This window comes from Pseudophryne corroboree, chromosome 7 (assembly GCF_028390025.1).
Source record: "Pseudophryne corroboree isolate aPseCor3 chromosome 7, aPseCor3.hap2, whole genome shotgun sequence".
NCBI classification, from domain to species: Eukaryota; Metazoa; Chordata; class Amphibia; order Anura; family Myobatrachidae; genus Pseudophryne; species Pseudophryne corroboree.
In genome coordinates this window covers 412713258-412730250 of record NC_086450.1, presented here as the reverse complement: position 1 = coordinate 412730250, position 16993 = coordinate 412713258, and the positions used below count along the sequence as shown (strand labels likewise).

General features: G+C 46.7%; 1 protein-coding gene across 9 annotated transcripts in view; it reads right to left on the bottom strand.

Annotated features, from left to right (window-relative positions):
* Positions 1-16174: 16174 nt before the first annotated feature.
* Positions 16175-16993, bottom strand: part of GRID2IP (Grid2 interacting protein) — a 316826-nt gene continuing 316007 nt past the window's right edge. For all 9 annotated transcript variants that reach the window (XM_063934719.1, XM_063934722.1, XM_063934721.1 and 6 more), the window contains one exon: positions 16175-16864. In XM_063934719.1, coding sequence (XP_063790789.1) covers positions 16793-16864 — 72 coding nt within the window. In that variant the 3' untranslated portion in view covers positions 16175-16792. The remainder of the gene's footprint in view (positions 16865-16993) is intronic.

The following is a 16993-nucleotide window of genomic DNA, read 5'->3' as shown; positions in this document are numbered from 1 at the left end:
TCTAACTCTGAACACCTCACACCTCACAATATTATTTTTAGTCCTAAAATTTGCACCGAAGTCGCTGGATGACTAAGCGAAGCGACACAAGTGGCCGACACAAACACCTGGCCCATCTAGGAGTGGCACTGCAGTGTCAGACAGGTTGGCCAATTTAAAAAATAGTTCCCAAACAGCACATGATGCAAAGAAAAAAAGAGGTGCACCAAGGTCGCTGTGTGACTAAGCTAAGCGACCCAAGTGGCCGACACAAACACCTGGCCCATCTAGGAGTGGCACTGCAGTGTCAGACAGGATGACACTTCAAAAAATAGTCCCCAAACAGCACATGATGCAAAGAAAAAAAGAGGTGCAATGAGGTAGCTGTGTGGCTAAGCTAAGCGACACTAGTGGCCGACACAAACACCTGGCCCATCTAGGAGTGGCACTGCAGTTTTCTAGCGAGAGGATGAGTGCTTCCATCCTCATGTGAATCTGAACCACTAGCCATGAACATAGGCCAGGGCCTCAGCCGTTCCTTGCCACTCCGTGTCGTAAATGGCATATTGGCAAGTTTACGCTTCTCATCAGGCGCTTTTAATTTTGATTTTTGGGTCATTTTACTGAACTTTTGTTTTTTGGATTTTACATGCTCTCTACTATGACATTGGGCATCGGCCTTGGCAGATGACGTTGATGGCATTTCATCGTCTCGGCCATGACTAGTGGCAGCAGCTTCAGCACGAGGTGGAAGTGGATCTTGATCTTTCCCTATTTTACCCTCCACATTTTTGTTCTCCATTTTTTAATGTGTGGAATTATATGCCAGTAATATATCAATAGCAATGGCCTACTATATATATATATATATATATATATATATATATATATATATTGCGCACAAAAACTTAAATGCACCACAGGTATGGATGGATAGTATACTTGACGACACAGAGGTAGGTAGAGCAGTGGCCTACTGTACCGTACTGCTATATATTATATACTGGTGGTCAGCAAAATTATGCACTGTCCTACTACTATATATATATATATATATATATATATATACTGCGCACAACTTAAATGGAGCGTTTTTCAGGCAGAGAACGTATAATACTGGTGGTCACTGGTCAGCAAAACTTTGCACTGTACTCCTCCTATATAATACTGGTGGTGCCCAGTCCCCACAATAAAGCACACTGAGCATAGATATTTGCAGCACACTGAGCACAGATATGGAGCGTTTTTCAGGCAGAGAACGTATAATACTGGTGGTCACTGGTCAGCAAAACTCTGCACTGTACTCCTCCTATATAATACTGGTGGTCCCCAGTCCCCACAATAAAGCACACTGAGCACAGATATATGCAGCACACTGAGCACAGATATGGAGCGTTTTTCAGGCAGAGAACGTAGATATCTGCAGCACACTGAGCACAGATATTTGCAGCACACTGAGCACAGATATTTGCAGCACACTGAGCACAGATATTTGCAGCACACTGAACACAGAAACTGAGAGGACGCCAGCCACGTCCTCTCCCTATCATCTCCAATGCACGAGTGAAAAATGGCGGCAACGCGCGGCTACTTATATAGAATCTGAATCTCGCGAGAATCCGACAGCGGGATGATGACATTCGGGCGCGCTCGGGTTAACCGAGCAATACTGGAGTATCCGAGTATGCCTCGGACCCGTGTAAAATGGGTGAAGATCGGGGGGGTTCGGATTCCGAGGAACCAAACCCGCTCATCACTAATGAATACTATAATTTTTTAGCACAGTTTAGAAAATAAAATGAAATGCCAGTTTGGTTAGCATGGGAAACTCCTCATACATATCCCCTGATCTGCCCTGATACCAGTATGATTTGCTGAATGATGCTATATAAGAATATTCAGAGTGTCTCTCATACCCACTCGAAAGAAGGTCCTTAAATAGTAAATCTTAAATGAATAGTCTGTCAGCAACGTAATTACTTATATGTTACCAAGCACAATTGTTTATGGTGTGTTCCACTTTAATTTATTGGCAAATTTAATTTATTGGCTACTACCTGAACTCATGTAATATTTGCTAAATCCGTGACTGTGCACTGGATACGACTGTATAAACAAAGACCCTCCTACCAAATGTGCAAAACCCACCCCTTGGAACTCATTTACTTATCCACAAAAATATTTTTTTTCCCATTGGCACGATTTGAGATGCATCCTGGCCCAATCTACCCAGCATCCCCTGTCAGATGCCCCTCGCAGTCTCAAAGCCATTTGATATCTGGTGCAAGGGAGCACAATACAGAAAAACAACATGTAAAAAAATATATATATATTTGAGCTGAACTCTCTTTCAGGTGTCGTCTAAATCAGGACAGATCGACTGAAGCTGAAGTGTTTAGATACAATTAGTAGTTATAAAATAATTACCAGGTATACAGGCTTAAGTGGGTAATCAAGGGTCATGCTAACACATTAGTAACAGTATACAACATATTATTATAAGGTGGTTTGTTTACTTTCACTCTGATCACTAATACACGCGCAGTACAGAGTATACACATCACATACTAGGAATGCATAGTGTACACATACTATAAAGGAGACTTTGTCTAAACACCTGAAGACTGTAACAACAGCTTACCTGATGCCTTGTCCCGGGCAAAGAGAGAGAGAAGTGTACACAGGAATCCTCCAGCTCGGAGACACTTGGCATCTGCGGGGTCAAACTCCAAAGTGTGAGTCTTGGTTAAAGTGTAAGAATGGAGGTGTGAGAGCTGTGCGACAGGCAGGCACAAATGGATATCCTCAGGTCGTTCCAGATGAGCAAGTGGAGTGTGGAGACCTGTGCTGGCAACAACTAACCAGAGAGGTGACACAACACAGAGGGAGGTGGTGGTTTCAATCAACCAGTTACTGAGATACCAAAGTAAGTGCCAACTAGAGTAAACTACTTAATATGGAGTAATAGGTCGCTTAGAATAACAGGGTTTGGGTAAAACTAAACAGCTAAAAGAATCTCATGTCATATACTCAGGTATGAGTCATTAGGTCGGCCACACTTAGGTCAACAGTCATTAGGTTGACCACTACTGGTCGAAATGCAGCAGGTCGACATGGCCAATAGGTTGACATGGAAAAAGGTCGACATGAGTGTTTTGACTGTTTTTGGTGTCGTTTTCTTCATAAACTGATGGGGAACCCCAATTAGTGCACCGTGTCCCCTCGCATGACTTGCCATGCATCGGGCAAGGTTACTATTCCCAATTGTAGTCCACACGGATCGTAAAGTACAAAAAAGTAAAAAAAAATGTAAGAATTAAAAAAAAAAAACTCTCGTCAACCTTTTCGACTAATAGTGGTCGACCTAGAGACCGGATATCCAGGAGTACACATTGACTTATTTTTTTATATTTTGTTTTAGAACTCTTACCAACATTTTATGTGTGTGTAGCCCCTCGCAGCTGCGCTCAACACAGGTTACCGTTCCCAATCGTAGTCCACGTGGATAGTTAAGTATAAAAAAGTTTAAAAAAAAGGGGGAAAAAGTGAAAACTCATGTCGACCTTTTTCCATGTCGACCTATTGACCATGTCAACCAATAGTGGTCGACCTAATGACTGTCGACCTAATGACCGTAAACCATATACTTAAACCAAGACAATGAGGAAAGGGGTCATAGGCCAATTGTGACGGCCAATGATCATCTATAGAAGACAGCAATTGCTGTGAACTTTGCAGTGGGACGAATTTCTTACGCTGTTTTTTCACCGTTCTGCGGAACGGTGTTCTGACTTGGTTTTTAAAATTTACATTTTCTTATATATTTATAGTCTGTGACAAGAGCAGTCACTCATTAGACTGTGTGGTTTGTATGGAAAACACTAAGCATTTTGATGCAAGAAATGCGCAGGATGTCACTGAGAAGCAGGACAAGGTGAATACTTCATGGGGAAGGTTTGAACCTTTCCACATTTCCACTACAAATGTCATTTAACAAAACAATCCCAAAATGTAAAAAAACTGAACGCCATCTAACCTTGTATGCAGTCATCACACTGACCACTACAGTGCTGCCTCATATATGGTCTGGCAGAGACTCTATTGCTCAGTGGTCAGTCCGAAGAGCCAGTCCAACCTGTGTATATGGTACGTTTTGGCAATAGCTCAAATCTCATAGCAAAACGATATGAAGTACAACAAGCTTGAAGACAAACTAATTTAATAAACACAATACATAAATAAATAAACTAGCACAACTCTTGTAATCACCAAGTGCCTGGCGTCAGGAACTAGCACAACTTCTGTAATCATCAAGTGCCTGGCGCCAGGAACTAGCACAATGCCTGTAATCACCAAGTGCCTGGCGCCAGGAACTAGCACAACTCCTGTAATCACCAAGTGCCTGGCGCCAGGAACTAGCACAATGCCTGTAACCACCAAGTGCCTGGCGCCAGGAACTAGCACAACTCCTGTAATCACCAAGTGCCTGGCACCAGGAACTAGCACAATGCCTGTAACCACCAAGTGCCTGGCGCCAGGAACTAGCACAACTCCTGTAATCACCAAGTGCCTGGCGCCAGGAACTAGCACAATGCCTGTAACCACCAAGTGCCTGGCACCAGGAACTAGCACAATGCCTGTAACCACCAAGTGCCTGGCACCAGGAACTAGCACAATGCCTGTAACCACCAAGTGCCTGGCACCAGGAACTAGCACAATGCCTGTAACCACCAAGTGCCTGGCGCCAGGAACTAGCACAATGCCTGTAACCAATTGCCCAGAGTCCGGAACTATAAGAATGCCTGTGATCTCCGATTGCCCTGAGCCAGGTACTAATGCTGTACCATAAAAAACTGCCGGGAGCCAGGAACAAGCTCTGCACCATTAAAAGGAAGAGCCAGGAACTAGGGCTGTCCCAACAATTAGTTATTTGTTATGTATCAGGGGTGTAGGGCGCTGAGTGGGAGCGCCCTGGGCAGCATTTGTTAAATCATCCCGGGCGGGGGAACATACCCGGACCCAGCCAGGGCACCGCAGCGTGCACGCTGCGCTCCGTCGCTCCCACACACCAACGATTTCTGTGGGTGCGGGGCGCGGGGGGGCGCCCTGGGCTGCGTTTTTGTACATATAGGGGTATATACAGGGGGTTAATCCCTGTATATAAGCCCCCTGTTCAATTTAAAGTTATATATGTATATATGTTTGAGAGGGTAAGCGCGCCGGGAAGGGGCGGAGCATAGCCCTCATAGAGTCAGCGCCAATTTCCTCAGATCCCCGCCAGGGGGGGGGGGGGGGGCACAGTGTTTTAATGCTATGTGGTTGTCGTATAGCATTATGTTTTATAATGGACGCGTAATCACTCTTATATTACATAAATTCCCTGTTTCCCTGTTTGTACCCACTATTGGTTAGTCGACTTATGTCGGCAGGTGTGAGGGCTTTGTCATAAGCTGCTGTGGGGATAACTGTCGGCTTCGCCGGCGTATGTCGGTACTTGATTCGGAAAATTAAGTATTAGCAAATGGGTGTTTGTGTACTTAAACAGTAAACACGATAGGGGAGATACAATTGTTTATGGATGCCCAGTCGGCATCAACGGTATTTCCTGGGTAAAGAATTATCAGGCTGTTCTGGCCTTGTACCTGTATATATATGTATATAGGGGGGGGGGAGGGAGTGTTATCAAAATTGTATTTGTATTACTTCCCTCAGACCCCTCGGGGTTCCGTGATTATTATTATTATTTTTTGCCCACTTACTATTCCTTGCTGTCGACATTTATTAAGTTTCCGTCGACCATAACGTTCCTGGTAGATCCACATCGGGGGCATGTCAGTACATGGTCATACACATTCGCAACACATTACTGTCACTAGGGACCTGACAGATCTGGACGATCCACTTGCGTATGGGTTATATCTATATGTGTATATATGTAGATATAGGTTATATATGCATGGTGAGGATATATGTGTTTTATTGTGTATTACATGATGTATATTCATGAATGCTGAAATAATGGTATTCTTATCATGTGCTGGTCGCTCTGTTGATTAAGCTCTAGATTGGCCGTGACGAGTTGGTTTCGATCCTCTCAAGGAGTCCGAATATTATTCTCTTTACAACGTGGAGAAAAAATTATGACAGTCAACTCCTGGTCGACGCAGAGCACGGTCGCAAAGGATCATACACAGGCAGCTAAGTGAAATTTTATTTCTATACTTTGACCTTATTTGCACTGTATGCACTTGAGGGAGTGTGGTAGTCGGGTAAGCATCCGATAGAATTATCCTACCCAGAGTGGGTAGGCTTGCCTATGTTTATTTTTCCTTATAACATTACAGCAGGCTGACACGTGACAGCAGGAGGTGTGACCGGAAAAATGCGGAGGAGGTTTCCGGGAGAAGCTGGTGGGAGGTATACAGCTGTTTGGTGTGGCCTCTGTTCAGTCAATCTCGGCGGTTTCCGCTGGTAAGTCTGAATTCGGGAGTTAGCCTCCTTCACAACGGTTGGTGACGCATTGTTTTGTGGGATGGAGTCGTTTTAACTGGTTCGATACCGTTCTTTTTTCCTTTTCTGTGTAGACAGTGGAGGGTGAAAAGGTAAGTGTTCTGCAGCCTTGTTAGGTTCGCAGAAGTGGACGTAGTTTTCTGTTTCCACTACATACACCACTTGTCGCTGAGTCTATCTGGATGGTCCCCACTCCGGTGACCACTTGTCTACTAATTTTCAGTTAGTCCAGGAATAGACTAGGACTTGTGAGTTATTTATAGTAGCAAAAGGGGGACATTCTGAGTTACGGTTGTTTCCCCTTACTGTTTTTTCTATTAGTTCTTGCCTTTTCCCTATGGAAGGGGACGTAGTACGCGACGCCATACAGAGGTGCGTCACGTTCAGGACATAGTCTGGTTGTCCCTGTATAAGGGTGCATATCGTTGTTTCTCTCTGACTGTTCTTCGGCGCAGGGATTGGCTGTTGTTCCCAACGACGCAGTTGTCAGAAGTGGGTTTCAGAGTAGATACTGACCGGTTAAGGTTCTGTGTTTTTCCTGTGGAAAGAGTTCTGAGGATCCAGAGTTGGATCGGATTTGAGGTGACACCTCATCAATATTTTCCGTTATTAAGACAGATCGGTGCGGCCTAAGAGGTTTTTTTTTCGGTGAGCAGGTCTAATACCAGAGTAGTTTTCATGGGACCAGTTGGAAATGTGGTCCGGGTTCTCACCTGCGCATGCACCGGAATATAATCAAAACGGCCAGGACATCGCTCCTGTGGTGTCTGCTCGGTTTTTTCCTTCTAGAGGAATGAAGGTTAGGGATCCAGGTTTAGATCCGGGTGTCCGTGCATACAGATTTTCGAAGCTGGGGAGCAGTCCTTTGCAAGGGACGTATTTCCAGAGGATGAGGTCAAGTTGGGAAATTTGTCTGCTGTAAGCTTTCTTGAATTAAGAGCTATTTTAGACGAACTTATTTTTCGTGTTCTGCCCGTGTTAATTCTGCCAGACGACTTGTCAGCAATGGCGTAAGTACGCCGCTATGGCGGAACAAGGAGCAAAGCGGTAATGGCAGAAGAGACAGTTTGCAGTTGAGTGGGAAGTCTGGTAAACGCTATATTAGCAGTCTTCGTTCCGGAGGTAAACGAAGGAGAAATGGATTGCCTCTGCTGACACGATATCCTGCCGTGAAAAATTCAGTCATCATCGAGAAGCTTTCCCAGACGTGACAAGTCTTTGAGGAGTGTCGCAATTGGACATGTTGGCGTCTCGCCTCAACGAGAGGCCTCAAGGAGATTGTTCCAGGTCAAGGGACACTCAAGATATAGCAGTGGAAATCCTCGTGACACCGTGGATGTTTTAGTCGGTTTATGTGGCCTCTCCGCTTTCACTTTTCTGACAGTGGTAAGCGTAAGATGATCAAAGGTTCCGTGATCCTCTTAAATCCGGTCTAGCCAGCGAGGGTTGGGTATCCAGTTTTTCATGGTTTACTCATAGAAAATCACTGCCCTCTTCCTTTACGTGAGGTAAGGTTACAACAAGATCAGGGCGTGTATCAGGACTTACCGCGGCTGCGTCTGATGGCGGGGCGGTTGAATGCCATATCCTACGCCGATCGGGAGTTCCCAGTGAAGTCGTTTCCTCAATTCTTCAGGCTAGGAAAGAACTAACGGCACAGCGTTACCACCATTGTTGGAGTAATTATGTGTCTCGGTGTGTATCCAGGAAGGCTCCTATGCAGGACTTTCAGCTAGGTTGTGCTTATCCATGCTTTACAAGCTGGTGTGGAGGCAAGCCTAATAAGTTTCTTTACAGAATTTCTCTCTTGGAAAGTGGTCAGGCTATTGGCTTTGATGTCCGCAAGGCAGGTGTTGGAAGTGGTGGTTTTGTCTCACAAGAGCCTTGTTTGATCTTTCAGATGGATAGAGAGGAATTGAGTACTCGGTTGGTAGTTCTACCAAGAGTGGTTTCTGGGTTTCGCAGAAATCGGTCTATTTTGATGCCGGTGGTTACTTAGGCATTAGCTGATTCAAATTCCCTTGATCTAGCCAGTGATTTGAGTATGTAGGTCGTCAATTTGGCTCAGTTTGGAGAAACAGAGACTCTGTTTGTCTGGTATGTTCCCAGCTTGGTTTGGGAGACTGCGTTATGCAGTTTGTTACGTGCTGAATCTGTGATGCGATTTGGCATGGTCGTTCTACGGCTGATTTGCTGTCACCAAAGTCGGTGGAAGTTCACTCTTTTGGGAAGATGGGCTTTTCCTGGGCGGATGCCCGAGGAGTCTCGGCGGTTCAGCTTTGCCGAGCGGATTCTTGGTCGGGATCAAACGCTTTTGCTATGCTTTACAAGTTTGATACCCTGATTTTTGGGGACCTTATGTTTGCTCATTCGGTGCTGCAGAGTCGTCCGCACTCTCCCGCCCGTTTTGGAGCTTTGGTATAACACACATTGATAAGGCCCTATTTAGAGGCACTGTCTGTAGCCTTTGTTGGCTCCTCGAAAAAGTGCAACTGCATGAAACGCGGTGGAGACCGTATTCTAAGGAGAAGAAAGCCCACTGAACGGCCAGGACATCGGCCGCGACACGACTTGCTGATACCAGCGGTGACAGGAGCCGGGAGAACACCATTTGCGCGCACAGCCCGCTGGACGCAGCGGGACTCAGCGCCGCCAGCCACGCCATCCGCCGCACTCAAGATCAGAGCCGCAGCGCTCACCAGTGGCTCCGGGACAACTAAGTGCAGGGACAGGTAGGAAATTACCAATTGGCAAACCGGGACTATTAACAACAGTGTGTGGGCCACTCCTTATCAATTCACTCAAAAGAGTGTAAACATTATCTTATTAATACCCTTCTATTTTCCCTACAGGTACCGCTCTTTTATATTTATATTTATCCATAACCATTTCAATCACTACTTTTATTAGATCTAGCGCTGGTATAAACCCCATGGTCCTTTTGGAGTCCCCAGCATCCTCTAGGACGTATGAGAAAATAGGATTTTAGTACCTACCGGTAAATCCTTTTCTCTTAGTCCGTAGAGGATGCTGGGCGCCCATCCCAGTGCGTACTGTGTCTGCAGTTATGGCTTTTGGTTACACCCTGGTGGGGTGTATTTTCTGTCTGGCTGTTGCTACCGTTGTTCATGACATAGCATGCGGGTCTTCATTTTTGTTTATGTGGAAACACGGGTTGTGTTACATATTCTTTCAGCATGTGGCTGTGTTTTGTTCATGCCGTTGGCTGGTATTCTACTGAATGCCTTGTTCTACGGTGTGTTTGAGGTGTGAGCTGGTATGACACTCACCGTGTTATAAGAATAAATTCTTTCCTCGAAAATTGTCCATCTCTCCTGGGCACAGTTTTCTAACTGAGGTCTGGAGGAGGGGCATAGAGGGAGGAGCCAGTTCACAGCCAGTTTAAGTCTTTATAGTGTGCCCAAGCTCCTGCGGATCCGTCTATACCCCATGGTCCTTTTGGAGTCCCCAGCATCCTCTACAGACTAAGAGAAAAGGATTTACCGGTAGGTACTAAAATCCTATTTTCTCTCACATACACGCTACTGTATATGTGCATTATAAAACCAATAAATGATTGCAAAGGGGGTCATTACACATTTATGCCTTAAGCCCAGTACACACAGGGAAATTTCTCCCAGAGGTGTGTGCTGAGCAATCTGGTACGAACGCTCAGTACACATCTCTCCCCCGCTCAGCACACAGCGCAATGTGTGATGAGCAAGGGTGGGGTGACAGGGGGGGGCGCTCATTTCACCCAGCGGTGAAATGAGCGATGTGCTAGATTGTGCCTGCATGCAGGCCAATCTAACACCGGTGATAGCGACGCGCGGGGCCGCGCATCGCTATGTGGCATACACACGGAGAGATCCGTGCTTAACTTCTAAGCAATCTAGTCAAATTGCTTAGAATTTAAGCACGGATCTCTCCGTGTGTACCCCCCTTTACACGTGTAACATCCATTAGACAGGACATTTATGAAAGAAGTCAGACTTGGTTAAGCCGCCCTTCCACTTATTCTATAGGAGACTAGGTTGAAGGTGTCTGGGACTCCAGGTCGACAACAAAAAGGTCGGTAACAAAAAGGTAAAAAAAAGTCGACATGAGTTTTTTATGTTTTTTTGGTGTAGTTTTCTTCGTAGAGTGACCGGGAACCCCAATTAGTGCACCGCGTCCCCTCGCATGGCTCGCTTCGCTCGCCATGCTTCGGGCATGGTGCCTTCGCTCCGCTCCGCTTCGCTCGGCACAGATTACCGTTCCAATCGTAGTCCACATGGATCGTTAAGTATGAAAAAGTTCCAAAAAAGGAAAAAATTGTGAAAAACTAATGTCGACCTTTTTCCAGGTCGACCTTGTTCCTGTCGACCTTTTGTCCATGTCGACCTAAGGTATGTCGACCAATTGACGTCGACCTAAGGTGTGTCGACCTTTTTGTTGTCGACCTGGAGTCCGGATACCGGTTGGAGCTCACAATTCCAGTTTTGTAAGTTATTGGGGTTTCTCACGTCACATGTGTAGCAACAACAGATATACTACAGAAAGTAATGCTCTACATAAACATTGCTTAATTGATAGGTATAACATTCTCATTCCACAATGAATTACACAACAAATACATTACCACTGGAAAAAGAATCAGACATCAAAAGCCTTAACAAGTGCCAAAGGAAACGTAAATGATCTACGCCGGGAGAAAGTTGGGCTTTCTCTCTTGTCTGACCACACCAGGAAGTTTATATAGAAGCAAAATACTGTTAACAATCGCTGTCCTTAAATAAGCATTCTGTCAATTGCTGAACCAAATACAAAATAACATTTAAAAAAAATACAGTATACAGGGCCTGATTCAGAGATGCACGAAGGCCGATGTTCATTTAGTTGATTATTTGCAGCTGCACATAAACAAAAATTTCTGTAAACACATAAGGCGCATGCATTACACAGAGTGTACACAAGATTGTGTTGTTGCAAACACATCAGACGGTATCTGGCGGAATAGTGGCAAGCATTCCTGGGTGGTGACTGGGAGGTTTCTACTAGTGCATACAACAATTGGTCTGTTCAGTGAGTGTGTCATGGAAGTGCCTCGGTAGTGTCGATGCAAGCAGCTGCATTCACAAACGCCCAGGCACAGGATTTGGCCAGACAGAGACACTGCACTTGCCATAGAGCTGATGCAAATTTCAATGGTGGTACTGAAGGAATAAGGATGCAACAATCGGTATTACAGTGTGCACAGATGCTAAAAGTGGGCGTCTTAGTCCTTGCACATAGGGATGAGCGGTTTTGGTTCTCAGAGAACCAAACCCCCCGAACCTAGGGGATCCGGGGCGATCCGAGCCACAGCTCAGATCTCCCTGCCTGCCCTGGATACACAATCGAGGCAAAACCTCAGGATCCTGCTGTTGGATCCTGAGGTTTTGCCTCGGACGCCAGTCTCCATAGTAACCTATGGAAGACCGCTGATTGGCTGAGAGAAATGTCTGTCACGGCTCTCAGCCAATCAGCGTGTCCCCATAGGCTACAATGGCCCCAAGATGGATGCCCCCACAGCGCTAATAGTGCCACTGCCCACACTGCCGACACCACCACCCGCACTGCCTACACTCCCTCACTGTCGGGACCCCTGCACTGCCGACACTGCTGGCACCCTGCACTGGGTACAATGCCAGCACTCCTGCACTGAGGACACTTACCGCACTGCCAACACTGCCAGCACCCCTGCACTGAGGACACTTCTGGCACTCCCACACTTGCCGACACTGCCGGCACCCCTGCACTGAGGACTCTGCCAGCAGCCCTGCAATGAGGACACCTCCAACACTTCCACATTGCCGGCACCCCTGCACTGAGGACTCTGCCAGCACTGCTGCACTGAGGATGCCTCAGACACTCCCGCATTGCCAACACTGCATGCACCCCTGCACAGAGTACACCTCCGGCACTCCCGCATTGCCGACACCACTGCACTGAGCACACCTCCGGCACTACTGCAACGAGGACACCTCCGGCACTCCCGCAATTGCCAACACTGCCGGCACCCCTGCATCGAGTACACTGCCGGCACTCCTGCACTGAGGACACCATTGACACTACTGCATTGCCGACACTGCCGGCACCCCTGCATTGAGTACACTGCCGGCACTCCTGCACTGAGGACACCTCCGACACACTGCTGACACCGCTGCACAGAGGACACCTCTGGCACTCCCACATTGCCGACACTGCCGGCACCCCTGCACTGAGGACACCTCCGGCACTCCTGCACTGAGGACACCTCCGGCACTCCCGCAATGCCGACACCCCTGCACTGAGGACACTGCCGGCACTCCTGCACTGAGGACACCTCCGACACTCCTGCATTGCCAACACTGCCGGCACCCCTGCACAGAGGACACCTTCGGCACTCCCGCATTACCGACACTCCAGGCACCCCTGCACTGAGGACATCTCTGGCACTCCTGCACTGAGGACTCTGCCAGCACTCCTGCACTGAGGACACCTCCGGCAATTCCGCATTGCCGACACCCCTGCACTGAGGACACCTCCGGCACTCTTGCAATTGCTGACACTGCTGGCACCCCTACACTGCTGGCAACACTGCACTGCAGACACAGCTGGCACGCCTGCACTGCCGTCACCACCGCATTGAGGACACCGCTGGCACCCTTGCACTGCTGACACTGTCCGCACCACCGCACTGAGGACACTGCCGGCAACCCTGCACTGCCGTCACCACCGCACTGAGGACACCGCTGGCACCATTGCACTGCTGACACTGTTGGCACCACCGCACTGAGGACACTGCCGGCAACCCTGCACTACCGACACTGCTGGCACCACAGCATTGAGGACACCGCTGGCACCTGCACTGCCGACACTGCCGGCATCACAGCACTGAGGACACTGCAGACACCCCTTCACTGCCGACACTACCGCTCTAAGGACACCTCTGGCACCACTGCACTGCCAAGACTGCTGGCACCACCACACTGAAGACACCGCTGACAACCCTGCACTGAGGATCCTCTGTCACAGTAAGTGCACTATTGGTGTATCTAACCTGCACTGTATCTGACCTGCACTGTATTCGACCTGAACTGTATCTGACCTTGTGCTGTAGCCAAAGCGCACTATATCCAACCCACACTCCGACCAGCACTGTATCCGACCCGCAATGAATTCCAGATACACTGTATCCGACCTGCCTTCTATCCACCTGCACTGTATCTGACCCACACTGTAACCAGCATTGGATCCAACCCGTTTTGTGTCCAACCTGCACTGTAACATGCACTGTGTCTTACCTGCACTGTATCCGACCAGCACTGTAACTTGGTCAATATTTAACTGTGTGTCCCAAAGTATTCCGCACTGTACTACGCAGGTACGGAACGCTTTTTTTTGTGATTGGGGAGAATTTGGGGAGCTGCTCAACAAAATGGCTGATTGATTGGGGCTTTACATGGGCACAGAGTGCCAGTCATCAGTGACCCAGGGCCCCCAGGATGGAGGTACAGACTGGGCACTGAGAATAGGCATGTGCTGGGAGCATGTGCACTTGTGTAGGGGGCATCAATGTCTGCTGTTGCTATTTTACACATGGTTTGGGGGTTTTTTCTTTGCTGTTTGGTAACTACTTTAGAGCAGTGATATTCTACACACGATTCTCAGGAAATTTCTGTGTTGGATTGTTTTCTATTGATAATACTAGTGAGTGATTGGTTATTGCTAATACAGTACTAATTTGTAAAATATTTTTAAACAGAAATAACTGCCGTGTTTGTGCCACTGCTCTGTTGCTTAGTTTAGCCAGCCAGGCTTTGGTCTATGTTGGTGAACAAAGGCCCTCATTCCGAGTTGTTCGCTCGCAAGCTGCTTTTAGCAGCTTTGCACACGCTAAGCCGCCGCCTACTGGGAGTGAATCTTAGCTTCTTAAAATTGCGAACGAAAGATTCGCAATATTGCGATAAGACATCTCTGTGCAGTTTCTGAGTAACTCGAGACTTACTCAGCATCTGCGATCAGTTCAGTCAGTTTCGTTCCTGGTTTGACGTCACAAACACACCCAGCTTTCGCCCAGACACTCCCCCGTTTCTCCAGCCACTCCCGCGTTTTTCCCAGAAACGGTAGCGTTTTTTCACACACACCCATAAAACGGCCAGTTTCCGCCCAGAAACACCCACTTCCTGTCAATCACATTACGATCACCAGAACGAAGAAAAAACCTCGTAATGCCGTGAGTAAAATACCTAACTGCATAGCAAATTTACTTGGCGCAGTCGCACTGCGGACATTGCGCATGCGCAATTAGCGACTAATCGCTCCGTTGCGACAAAAAAATAACGAGCGAACAACTCGGAATGACCCCCAATATTAGAGATGTGGGGCGGACACTTTTTGGATTTTGGTTTTGGATCTGGATCTCTGTTCGTGTTTTGGATCTGGATTTGTTTTCCAAAACCACCCTTTCGGGTTTTGGATCTGGATTTTTTCCAAAAAGTCATCAAAACAGCAAAAATAACAGAATTTGGGGGTATTTTTGTTCCTACAGTATTATTAACCTCAATAACATTAATTTCCAGTAAATTTTGACCTCACACCTCACATTTGCACACAGAGCTGCACAGGTGTGAACAAGGGAAGATGTCTGTAGGTCATTTGCATAAACTCGCAATAGACGCTGATGCGTGCCAATCAGAATCAGACCCCAGTATCATAGTTGCTGAATATGAAAACAAGACACACGTCCATCATTGCTATTCAACTTTCATGCACAGAAACCAAATTGATCCAGAGGAAGGCAACTGGACAATTTTCTGGGCCAACATTTTATATTGTGTGATTAATGCCAGTAGCCGTGTGTATTATGGTATTTTGGGAGAATGTCCAATCCTCTCTTTACATGTTATACAGTTCCATAGCTCTTACTGTAAAGAATCCAGTGGAAATTCCATGCTGTCAGTGAGGACCTTCAAATGAACAGAATGACTAGCAATACAATTGTGCACTTTTTCTTAGTATAAAATATGAACCCTACCGATTTGATCACTGCTGTGCTTTTTCGCACAGTGGGCGATCAGGTCCTAACTGCGCATGCATATGCACTGCAATGCGCACGCGCATCGAACAACAACGGGCATCGCCGGTCAGCGATGGGATGGTGCGAAAACACTGATCGCACAGGCGATCACAAGGTGATTGACAGGAAGACGCCGTTTGTGGGTGGCAACTGACCGTTTACTGGGAGTGTCAGGGAAAATGCAGGCGTGCCCAAGAATTTTCAGGGAGGGTGTGTGACGTCAGCTCCGGCCCCGATCAGCCTGTTCTCATCGCACTGGAAGAGTAAGTCCTGGGTTGCGCAGAGACTGCACACAGTGGATTTTCGCAGCTCGGCATACCCATGCGTTCGCACAATTGCACAGCAAATTTACACTCCCCCTGAAGGCAGCGACTATCTGATAACAGGACAACTAAATTAGCAGCCCAGTGATCAGATCTGAATCACCTCCTGAGTCCTATGTTTGCATGTTTAGACAATAATGAAATTATTGGGACCAATATTTGTATGCAGTACACTCTAACTACCTATAGTGGGCGTCATGTGCCGGACCAATTTTGCAGATGACATAATCTGCAACAAAGATTTAAACATGTAAAGAAAAAAACAAATGACAAAACAGAATTCTAAATATAATAAATACACATCTCTTTATTTTTGCAGCTTACAAGAAAGCATTGAAGAATTTTGGTGTAAAATTACGCAATGTATTTATATCATATATATATATTTTTAATTTTTTTTCCTGGATGTGTGTTAATCATGTATGATCCGTGACAGGCGTGTTAATAATCTAGATTCAGCTGTGGCAAATTTCTGTAAACAAAGAAGCATGGCCAGGAAGCGAATGTCAGTGCAACTTATGTGGCTGACGAGATGCGAGATGGTTTTATAAAAGTCACAAAGAATAGGCATTGTGGTCAAATAAACACAGGAGATAACTGAATAAATAACATTTTGATTGTTCTAGTATGGTTCCTGGACAATGATTTCCCCCAAATTCTACAGACTTCTTCGACTTGTGTATATATCATATATTCCATCCTAGTCGTGTTGATGGTTTCTGACATTGGTGTCTGCCCATTGGATTTTCTTGCATCACACATCTGGAACATGTCTACCTTCTTCCTAGCACCTCTCCCTTATTGCAGGCTTCAGACGTTAGGTCCAAGGCGTAAGTTCCTGCATGGTTATTGGTGCTCAAGGCGAATCACTGTCCCATCTGGCCTGCAAGTAACTTCCTTACCACACTGGTGGGGATGGGTTCCCTGGTGGCAGCGGAGTGTCACCTGTCTGAAGGTCACTGAAGGCTTTCTGGAATGAGAAGATGACATAAATGGAATGTATGAAGAGCTATATTTCTACAATCACATTCACAAATACCTCTCATAATTAGTCTCTATTCCCACTTCTGAGCCTGCAATCCTTTCCATTAAATACTAA